Genomic DNA, 11,602 nt, shown 5'->3' with positions numbered 1-11,602 from the left:
GGGACGACGTTTACCTTACGTAAATTTCTCTCTCATTTTTATATATTATGGCTATTTTCTTGAAATTTAAATTTTATGATTTATAATTTTTTTTTTTTTATGATTTTTTTAAAACCTGAGAAGTTGACCATCAACTACAACATCCTCAAATGAATAATCTATACATTTTATAAAACAATGATATATATTAGTTCATTGTGGTCGTAAACTGTGTGAATTTATGTAAGCGTATTGTAATTAAGGAAATAAATGATACTTATTCAGTTGATGGTTAATTTAATAATAATTTGTTTTCAAATACCATGATGGGCAGCAAGTATAACCCACACATTTTGCAAAAATCGTTTTTTGATCAAATTCAGGTTTAAATATTAGGTAAAAAAATTAAAATTACTTTTTACCTAATAATCATCGAGGCTGCAAATTTCATTCATAATATCACAAGACATTATGAAAAGTAACTTTTAAATATGAATAAATCATGCTTTAAACTTAATTATTTTATTAATAAAATTATTGCATTCAAAGAAAAACTATGGAAAGGTCCAGGAAAATTTATCGCCGGCGCTTATGAAAAATAATACATCACATTGAAATGCATTGAAAAAAGGCTCACCTCAACGAAACGACGTGAAGAGAAAAACTCATCTCATCGAATCACGATTTAACGAATCACATTGAAAATATCATGGTGTTTCAAAGACGTGGATTTTTCTTCGCGTCATTTTACAAATAGGTTTATTAGCTGTTTTTTTCACAAGACCCGAAGATATTTTGAACTACATATGTCAGTTTGTGGTGCACCTTGAATAATTCTTATTCCAGGAGATTTAAACACAATAATTGATAACAGATCACTGGGACGATAATCGATCTGCAGAGTCTGATTAAACTTTGAAGCCTCGAGTAAATCATTGATACTTAAATGGATATAAAGAATATTTAAAACGTATAATATAACACTTTTGTAACTTGATACAAGTCTTAATACTTAGAATGAAAGTCAGCCCGTATATATACTTATGCACGTAAATATTCATATCAAATTCTTATACTCGATTGTGTAGAAATTAATATGCAACCAACGTAAAATATTCGACTAATCAAATTCGATGTACTGAGATATGGAGGCTCAATTAAATTCTTCAACTCAATGTTTTGGTTTTAATATTTTAAATAACTTGGACATGCTTTGTTAATTATTTTTATTTTCTATAAAACACGATACACTGGAAAATATAGTATCTTAACGGATCGAATATCTGAAACATCACTTATAAATCGCCATATAAGTATTTTAAAGAAATAACTCATTATTCTGCTAAAATCGATGTAACAATCGTGAATTCTTCACATACATTTTTATCTAATTGCTTAGACATCTAAAGCAAGACCAAGTATTCTATCCCTAAGTCTTCAAAAAACCCAATGTTTAACAAGGAAATTTTTTTCAGAACTAGGACGAAGACATTGAATCTATTTAAAAAAATATGCCAAAAATAATTCATTATTGCATCAGCATAAACAATGAGCTACGTATATGAAATGACATAAGTTAACTCTCAGTTGTCAACTGTTAAAAATTATTTAAAAGACGTACATGATAAATCGATGATTTCTACATTCTGCAGATCTTTCATGAACGTTTTCGAATGAAGAATTTCTATAAAAACGTCACTGGTTCGTTTTTGTGAAAGTAACGATGCAGATTAATGGAATGGCATACACACGATTAGAAAAAAGTTGTGCATACAGGTAATCATTAATGTCTGTTCATTCATAAAATTTTGATTCACAATTCGCTGAAAAGCTCACAAAATGCAACACTGTCGTTCTGTATAATACTTTCCGTTGAAGAGATATTTGTTTCTGGTCGACCGTACAATTCCGTCGTCTGTAAAAGATATTGAAAAAGATTATGAAAAATTGTACGTAATTTGATGAATTTCATCGTAACAGACGTATGTTATATTCATAAAAAAATGGTGCATGATCATGGAGAAGTCATGCATTTTTTTAAAGCAATAGATATATATTTGTGCGTTAGGCATTTAAACACTTACGAATTTTGACGATATCGAGATTTTCGTCGAACAAATCGCTCGAAAGAACTTGAGTCGTTTCAGGTTTTTCATTGATCAAGACATTGTTATTTTGATCCTTTGCATGGGCAATTGTAACGTTCTTGGTATCGTCAAAGTTATGCTTGTTTGGAAAATCGCTACGTTTGTCGTCGTCGTTGTTATTTTGGTCAACAGGCTTTTGGTTGTCGAGGTGGTTTTTCGTTGAAGAATAATCAGAGGTTTCACCGCAAAGGCCACGATTTTCGTCGACGTAAAGGATGAAGCGGCGCCAATCAGGATGAACAGCCAAAACTGCGGGATTGCCGATAACAACGAGGGCACTTTTTGCGCGTGTAATGGCTACATTGAAGCGCCGCGGGTTGGAGAGAAAACCAATGTGGTCGCCATCGGTCGCGTGAAATACACGACTGCGCACAGTCGATATGATAACGACGTCCTTCTCTTGGCCTTGAAATATCTCGACGGTACCGACGGCGAGGTCGGCCAAGTCGGGACTTTGCTTCAATGCCGTTTGAATTCGGTTACTCTGCGCGGAGAAAGGCGTAATGACTCCGATATCCGCGGCGGCGATGAGTTTGGAGCCGATTCGCTTGCCGATCATGCTGCTGGCGCATCGGACGACGCACTCGATCTCCCGGTCGTTGTAGGGGCTGGTCGAGTTGGGCTCCGTCTGCTCCCTACCCAAGACCGCGTGGAAGGCTATGGGGAAATCTTGGGGGAATATCGAGTCGGCCTCGATGGCGCCGTAATCGCCGCAAGCGACGAGCTCGTTGTCGTAGTAGAGCTCGTTCGGTATCTTGATGATGTCCGGGTGGCTGCGGTAGTTGCGCACGAGCTTGGTGATGTAGCGGGGGTCGTAGGTGTCATGGAGCTGCTGCTGCTGCTGCTGCTGCTGCTTCGCGTACGGCTCCATACTCATGAGGCGGTCCATCATGGACCGGCCGAGAATCGGCTGGGCGTACTTGGAGCGGATGCTGGGCCCGAGCTGGCGCGGGTCGCCCGACAGCACGATCTGGCACTTGCCGTTCGAGTGCAAATTCGCCACGTTCAAGGCGATCATGCACTCGGTCTCGGTCGCTTGGCCGGCCTCGTCTATGAACACGTAGCCGTACTGCGCGTTCAAGTTCATCAGCAGTAATCTGCAGCAATATTGACAACGTGCTTAACAGCATATATCGTGCATTAATTAGCGAATCATACGCACTTTACACTGGTGCAGAGCGTCGTAACGACGATCCTCTTCTTGACTAGAGCTCGCTTGTCGATGGACGTCACGTGGCCGCGCTTGTCGCAATTCGAGCACTTTTTCATGGACTCGTCGATGAGGCAGCTGGGCCTCGACTTGCTGTAGATCCGGTCGATCCACGCCGCGGGAATGTAGTCGAGTAGTCGCTTGGCGATCACGTCGCCGGCCGCATTCGACGGGGCGCAGATCAGCACGTTTTCTTGGCTCTTGTGGCAGATCTGGCTGATGGCCTCGACCAGTGTCAGGGTTTTGCCTGTACCTGGCGGACCATAGATCAGGTACGCCGCTGGGTAGGCCGATTTATCCAAGATGTGATTCACCGCGTCTCGTTGCTCCCGATTGCTCCGAGCCGCTTCGTTGAACCACCTATCCCTGACATCGAAAATTCACCGATTAATGCCTGATACCAAGAGCCATTTACTCGCTACAGCCGATTCCTTACGGCTTTTTCGACTCACGCCTTGAGCTGCTCGCAATTCCTCGCTGTATCTCTTTTGATGGGAAACAAAACGTTCGACAGTTGAATGGGATTAATCAGAGAAATTGCGTAATGACTACACCTGAACGTATAGGTATTGGGTTTGAAACGAATGTTGTATCGATTCGAGTGCTGATAGCTATCGCAAAATCTGCAAATAAAAAATTTCAAAGTATTACTTTCGCATCGATTCTATACTAGCTTGATACACTTACTCTGGATAGCCAAGAATAGTTAGTCTATCATCTTTCACGCTCTTTATTTTCAGCACGAATTTCTTCTTCGTGAAATCCTTACTGTTAAAAACCTCTATTAGATTAATTGATTTGTGTACAGGATGATCTTTATCCTGTTGCAAATTTTCAATCACTAAAGTGTATTCTTTAGAATTCGTTCTCGATCTCACGATAGATTGATTATGCAGACTATACTTTTTCATACTTTTCACGTATTCGTATTCTTCCAAATACAGTGCTAGCTTGAGAAATTGTTGGTAATGGCTTTTTGACAAACTCAATGATTTTATTTTCGTCAATATTGACAGTATACTTTGATACTGCTCCCCGCGCTCTGTTATTCCTGGATACAGCTGTAAGTTGGCCGTGAGAATTGACTTTAAATCGGACGGTATCCAGTACTCTGGTAAACTGAATGCTTTTTGCCCCGACACTGGTTCAAAGTTATTTGAATATTAAAAAATCGCTTTACAACAGACATGAAGGGCATTATTTTACGTTTGAATATTTTACACCAACTTTTAAATGAGAACACTTCGATATTTTCACTTCCTTTGCAATCTGGATTCTAGTAGATGGATTCAAATTTTTCAGAATTCATACGTAGATTTCAAGACTTTTACTGCTCAAAAAAGTTTAACTTTTGTACTGTATTCATTATAAGTATAAAAAAATTGATTTTCACAAAATAATGTTAAAGATATAAATTATAAATAAATACATTTTATATGTAAATACGTTTTTGTCAAATTATAATTTCTCGTGCTAAAAATTTTTTTAAACCCATATACTATTTTTTCTTGAATTTTTTTTCAAGTCACTTGAAAAAAAGATTCAAAAGAAAACGTCTCTCACTAATTGTAATTATGAATTAATCTTTCCGTACTTATAACGTTAATTAAGCAGTGTGTACATGTTGACGTGTGTTACGATCACTGATATTTCCATCATTAGGTTCGTTTTAAGGTAAACAAACATAACTGATTTCGATAAATCGGCAGCACAATCTCTTTCAATTATTAATAACAATAGTTTTTCATTGATTCAGACATTTTCTATCATTTAAATTCATTGTAAACTGCTTCAATAATTCATTGTTGAGATTTTTCCTAATTTCAAATAATAAAACATTAAAAAATTATAAGTTTTAAGAACTTTATACTGAGCTACGTAATTTCAAATTCATTCCCAAAATTACAAGTAAATGTTGAAAGAAAACGTATACTACATAAGTTCATATGCATCAAGGTACCAGTAAATTCTATCATGTTTATTATGTCAAAAGTCAATTTTTCAAAGTGTCTATACATCGCCATACTGTTAATGAATGTGAAATTCAGTGATGAACTAAATAAATTACACAGGTACACAAAAAAAATTGGAAATTCCAGTTCCAAAGATCGGACCATTAGAGGAGCTAGGTATCGAGTTCTTGGGGTCGCTGAATCCGAATTCGATATCGCTTTTTATGAGTTGGCTCATTTCCAAGTTCATTTGAAGGTCAAAGCGAGAAAAAGTGGAAAAAAATCTGAAAAAATTGTTAGATAACTTTGCAACGATCGTAATTTCACGCGTTGGTTCACGAGCGCGAAATCAGCGCGTCACGCGACGAGAAGACTTGGCCCCTCATCAACAGCGCAAGAGGATGCGCGAAAGGAGACAACGACATGCGCGCGAGGAGACGCAGCAGAGATGAGCAAGAGTCAGTTGGACCCCAGCAACAGATCAACAGCAACAGATCAACAGTCAGATGGACCCGGACTCGCGAGCCGAAAAGGCTTACTTGTAAGTAACACATACGTCCCGAACGCGACGAGGCAGGTTTAATTCCATTTGGAACCACCGACCCAGCGTGCGTCGAATGGTATACCGTGCCAGTGCGGTCGGACGTATGATATACGGTTATAAAGTGCAGGTTTTCTCGATTGACGTGTGTGTTGGCTTCGTGAATCGCGCCCCATAAACTCATTCATTCGCTCAGTAATATAATTTAATCCTACGCGTGTGCGCGATATTCTTTTCTATTTGTTGCAGCAGGCATGCGCCAAGAACCACTGCGACAGAAGCTTATTAATTTAATTTCCATGAAGATACAAATTTCACTCCCATTTCAATAAAATAGATAGTTACTATAAATTCGCCGTCTTATTATTTCATGCTCCTCTCACTTTTCAGGTTCTAACTTATTACTAATATATTCTCTAAGAGAAAAAGGAAATAAAAGAACCTTACAACTTATACAAAATCATCTATCCCTAGAATGAGAGTAGATATGCTGTGCCTATAAATGGGGGTAGCTGCAGGGCCAATAAATGACAGTAGGTATCCTAGCTGTTGCTCCTTTTATGGGCACAAAAATCATGGTATGAGACTTTTTTTACTACTTTTTTCGAATCTGACCATCAAACAACCTTGAAAATGAGCCACCCAGAAAAATTGATTTTAATTTTTCTGTTACGTAACGCGGAATCGATAAATATAAAAATGTAAATACAAACATAATTATATACAAATATACAAATATAAACATAATTTTTATTGTATAAAAAAACTATTTACTCCATATTCAGCATATATCTTGAATTTGTTGCAATAAACTCCGTGGTCTGGTAGTCCTTGCTAGCTATAATCAACGTTGCATCGAAATTCAGCTGCCGCATAAATGATTTTCTGTAATATTTGGTGCGCCATCACAAGCCAATATTGAACTAATTAAAATCGCGCTTGCAGCTAAATTTTTTTATAAACAATAGCATCGATTAAATTTTCAGAGCTTCATCTTTCTCTGGTAGATATCGATCAGATTTCTTTTTATTCTCCTTAGCAAGACTTGCCTCTGTTGCTGGGAAAGCCTGAAAAATAGAAATTTGACTATGTCGGTCCTATGAGCGTTTTTCCGCAATACACCCGGACATGGCATGTAACATAATTAACGTGTATCGTATATTGATGAAATAAAGTTTATTACATTTTATTGCCAATATTTTAATCCACAATGGCACTATAGTAAAGGAACATTTTTTCATTCACGTATAAAATTTAGGTACTGTATAACTAGTGAGACGAAATTTTGTTAGACAAAACTAGTGCGTATTTTGTTCTCAAGACTTGTACATACAAATTGTATGTACATAACAATTGCAAAGTAGGTTCGTTTAAAAATTTATCTCATTAATTTTTTTTATTAAATGATTTTTCATGATAGTATTTTCAAAAATTAAATGTAAAAATTATACGTGATAAAATAAAAGCACTTTGATGCTCGTGATTTATAATACGTTTCATTAATGAAATAACAAATATCAAAAACTATAGTTATTTTACTTAGAAAATATCATCAAGGTTTTTGATTGTTAAGATAAAGCAAACCTCATGCATAGTATCCGAACTCCTGAAAAGGATCATCTAGTACCCGATGATTTTTTGCATAAAATAGTTTAACATATCTCGGCTGGTGCGGCGTCGACGAGGGTGATGCGGCCGGGCGCCGACGAGGGCGGCACGGCGTCGGCGTGCTGGGTGACGTCGGTGGTTGTAGCTGAACGAGCTCGCGCACTTTTTGAATAACTGACTCGCACTGTCGTGACTGATTTGATCTGATCGAAGCCGAGCCACAGACTGGGCAGAGGATGAATCGCGAATGGACGAGCCTCGGATGAACGAGCTGTTAGTGCACGAGCTTTGAGTGAACGCACCGTGACTGAACCGTGAAAAGAAGAAGCCGTGAATGAAACTGAGCCCCGGATGATCGAGCTTGAGCGCACGAGCTTTGAGTGAACGCGCCGTGACTGAACCGTGAAAGGAAAAAGCTCCGGACTCCCTCACGTCCCGGTATATATACTGGCTGTTTCTCGGCATCCCCTTTGTTCGGGCGGAGATCGTCGTTGACTTACATATGTGTCCTCCCGAGCTTGCAGTCTGCGCATTTTCGCATCCAGTCGTTTTTGCGGGGATTATAAACAAATATTTTAGCGGATGCTCGGGTCGTTTTCCTAATTACTTAGCCCGCTTGCCCGAGCATCGGCGTACATCGCGACACGAATTTCGCCGGCATCCGGGATTTACTTATTGCCCGGGCCGATCATTAAATCGCATGCTTTATGACAGAAGCATCGCGATTTTGATGCGTGGCCGCAAGCGCGAGTCATTCTCCATACAAGCGTGAGCTGCTCCATGCGTGTGCGCACGCACACAAGTGCGCGCCGCAATGTACGTGTGCGGTCGCAACTCGCACACCAACGTTCGTTGCTTTTATCCGTGTGCACACACACACAAGTGCGCGGCGCCCGGGGTGTTACGTGGGTGGAAGGAAGTAAATAAGCTTAAAGACAATGAATTAGGCTTGAGATGCCGATAGGAGAGGAGCCAAAGTCCGGCGATGCGTTGCGCTTCAGCGTAAAACTACTACTAATGAGCCGTGCTCATTACTCCCATTAATGCACCTCGTCACAGGTGGGGACCTTGTCGTCCCACGTGACAGTATGCATTAATGAAAACGGAATTTGAACTTATAAATGAAATACGAAAATTCTCCCTTTAATAACCAAATCCTTTCATTTTTTTTCAAGTTTTGTGTAGATTTAAAAATTTATTACTATTAAGTTTTAGGTTAATATTTTTTATAATATAATTTTAAAAAATGCGGAAGCACTTTGCCAATGACTTGGCAGCAGTTTTTTCTCTTCGTCACTAAAAACACTTCACAATTCAATATTTCGTTTATAATCATTCTTTATACTTTCGGCTTACGCATGATAAAATGTTATTTTAAGTAGTTCCCTCAAAAAAATGACTATCGATAAAGGGTCTTGAAATTTTAACCACATATTATACTTACTCCTTGCTTGAGTAATTAATGTAGATCGTTAATTCGAACGATCAGAACCACGAATATTCAGAGACAAAAAACGATCACCTTACAGCTTACTTCTCACTGTTCCTCCTGTATTCGTCATATTGTTTTTTCGTGTCGAACAGAACACATTGGTTAGGAGACATAAATTTTTCCTAAGTTCGAGAAAATTTTTTCATTAAATTTATATCATAATGAGGCACCGTGAGGGTCGTGTGCGAAGCAGATCAAGGAGTAGGAGTCGCATTTATAGGAGTTCGAGCCGGGCGAGTTCAAGAAGTATCAGCCATCGCGGACGTCGCAGTCGCGACAGCCGTTATGATTATTACGATAGGCGCAGTAGAAGCTACGATAGACATCGTCGTAGTCGTCATCGGAGTTCACGGAGATCAAGTTCTCGTAGAACACGCTATCGCACTCGTTCTCGAAGCGTAAGTTTTCGTTCTAGGCGTGGAGAAGGTGAGCATCGACAAGATCGTATCCGAGAAGAAGACGAGAGTAGCGAGAATAGCCGCCTCAGACGTTCACGTTCTTCGAGTTCTGAGTCGAGACATACTCCTCCAAGGACGCCTTTACATGTTGCGGCTATAGGAACGAATGATGTTGATCAATTTAATGCTAACTCTGATATAATGAACAATGAAGCTCACACAGGAGGTGAGATATATATTGTATCAAAACATAACCTGTCGAGCTTGTACTTGATGCAAGACGAGAGCAGAGTAAATTTATTGTGTGATTAATTATACACACAGGTGTGCAAGTAAGCGATCCAACTAATGCTGCTACGTCAAAGTCGTTATCAAATCCTGCATCATTGGAGAAGAAGTCGGAATTACCTTCATCTTCTGTGGCTGACAACGACATTGAAGTTATAGAGATTGACGAAGTAGCAAAACGTGTTTTGGGTGATGATCCAACTCTACCTACGAAGCAGAAAAGTCCGGTACATGCTCATCTTGTTGTTAGATGGAAGGATTGTCTATACAATGGTCTCAATAGCGAAGCAACTGATAAGCTCATTAAAGCTTATGAACCCATTGAGCAGTTTAATGCGCAAAAAATGAATCCAGAGCTTATTCATATGCTGTCTGATAAAGTAAAAAAGCGAGATGCATATTTTGTGAAAACTCAAAAGCTTGCTGGTTCTGCCTTGACTGCGATTGGCTTTGCAGCATCATCATTGCTGGGCAAAGACAATGTTTTGAATCGTGAGTTTTTAATTGAAAAACTATTTGATGCAGGGAAGATTATTTCTCTTTTGCATCATGGTCAATTGATCGGGCGTAAATCTTGCATTTTTCCTCTACTTAAAAAGAATATTAGACCAATCGTTAATGATTTGAAGACTGATGAATTTGTTTTTGGACATGATATGATGGCGAATGTTAAAAAATTAAGTAGTGACGGAAAGCAAACTCTGATTCTTGAGGAGATCTCATACAAAAAAGAAAATAACAGGTATTTAAACTCCAATCGGCCCCTGACAAAACCGAATTTCGTAAGTCAGGTGGGCCAAAAATTTTACAAAAGTGCTCCTTTCAAGAAGAATGTTTACAATTCAAAGAATTCGAAGCCGAATTTTCAAAATACGTACAATCAGAATCGCAGTCAGGGTCAAAATCGCAAGCGTTGAGTAAATATACTGCAGGTCGTTTGTCATTGTTTTTAAAACGTTGGCATCTTATAACTAAAGATAAATTTATTCTTAATTGTATAAAGGGTTATAAAATAACTTTTGAACAAAAAGTTGTTCAAACTCACGTACGTAAAGAGCCGATACGTACACAAGAAGAACAAAAAGCAATTTCCGAGTCTGTGCAAAATTTAATTAATATTGGAGCTGTAGAAAAATGCGAACATGAACCAAATGAATTTATTTCAACATATTTTTTAAGGAAAAAGCCTGATGGTTCCAATAGATTTATACTTAATTTAGTTGAACTTAATAAGTTTATAGTTCCTAATCACTTCAAAATGGAAGATATGCGTTCAGCTTGCAGCATTCTTAATCGTAACGATTTTTTAGGCACTATTGACTTGGAAAACGCTTTCTTTCTTGTACGATTATCACGTAAGAGCAGAAAATATGTTAGATTTATTTTTAATGGGGTCTTGTATCAGTTTTCATCGTTGCCTTTTGGTTTGTGTCTGAGTCCACTTATATTTACAAAAATTATGAGAACAGTTTTTTCTTTTTTGCGTTCTAAAGGCTATCGTTCCAATGTATACCTTGATGATGCTCTGTTATATGGAAGCTCTTATAATGAGTGCTTAGAAAATATTAGGTACACAATAAACGTGTTACAATTTTTAGGATTCATTGTCAAATTTGAAAAAAGCTGCATCATACCATCGCGTCGATGTAAATTTTTAGGTTGTGTAATAGATACAAGTCGTTACACTATTGAGTTAACGGAGAAAAAGAAATTGTTAATATTAGAAAAAATCAAATCTTTTAATTTCAAAAAATCATATAAAATTAGGGATTATGCTCAGATTTTGGGACTACTGATTTCAGCTGTCGTTGGGGTTGAGTACGGTATGATGTATACCAAAAATTTAGAATTTGACAAGAGTATTGCTTTAAAAAATAACAACGGTAATTATGAAGGGAAAATGATTGTATCTCAAGCTACTATTACTGATTTTGAATGGTGGAAAACGAATATAATTTCTAGTTTTCGTGTAATTAGAGAATATAAA

At 38.0% G+C, this 11,602-nt stretch overlaps 2 protein-coding genes and 1 long non-coding RNA gene across 8 annotated transcripts; 2 read left to right on the top strand and 1 right to left on the bottom strand.

Annotated features, from left to right (window-relative positions):
- Positions 1–1,188: 1,188 nt before the first annotated feature.
- On the bottom strand, positions 1,189–4,966 carry LOC106651183 (putative helicase MOV-10). Of its 6 annotated transcripts, none has more exons than XM_014369587.1 (7): positions 4,931–4,966; positions 4,564–4,666; positions 4,024–4,477; positions 3,789–3,959; positions 3,289–3,702; positions 2,064–3,223; positions 1,189–1,894 (listed from the first exon to the last, which is right to left on the bottom strand). In XM_014369587.1, coding segments are annotated over exons 2-7 (2,283 nt in total). In that variant the 5' UTR covers positions 4,565–4,666; positions 4,931–4,966; the 3' UTR covers positions 1,189–1,811. The 6 variants fall into 6 exon arrangements, with proteins under 6 accessions (XP_014225073.1, XP_014225074.1, XP_023318325.1 ...); XM_014369588.2 differs by lacking the exon at positions 4,931–4,966 and adding an exon at positions 4,900–4,929; XM_023462557.1 differs by lacking the exon at positions 4,931–4,966 and adding an exon at positions 4,783–4,801.
- Positions 4,967–5,048: 82 nt separating this feature from the next.
- Positions 5,049–6,152, top strand: LOC106651206. The gene is made up of 3 exons (XR_001339344.2): positions 5,049–5,292; positions 5,409–5,829; positions 6,079–6,152. It is a non-coding gene; the product is annotated as an uncharacterized LOC106651206 (long non-coding RNA).
- A 3,319-nt stretch (positions 6,153–9,471) lies between these two features.
- LOC106650676 lies at positions 9,472–10,548 on the top strand. Its single transcript, XM_023462519.1, has 2 exons — positions 9,472–9,553; positions 9,652–10,548. The coding sequence occupies exons 1-2, from the start codon at positions 9,529–9,531 to the stop codon at positions 10,530–10,532; spliced, it is 906 nt and encodes a 301-aa protein (XP_023318287.1). The 5' UTR covers positions 9,472–9,528; the 3' UTR covers positions 10,533–10,548.
- Positions 10,549–11,602: the final 1,054 nt, after the last annotated feature.

Source organism: Trichogramma pretiosum, unplaced genomic scaffold (genome assembly GCF_000599845.2).
Source record: "Trichogramma pretiosum strain Unisexual culture from Peru unplaced genomic scaffold, Tpre_2.0 scaffold8, whole genome shotgun sequence".
Classification (NCBI taxonomy): Eukaryota; Metazoa; Arthropoda; class Insecta; order Hymenoptera; family Trichogrammatidae; genus Trichogramma; species Trichogramma pretiosum.
Note: the sequence above shows the minus strand (reverse complement) of the source record. Positions and strands in the feature narration are given on the sequence as shown.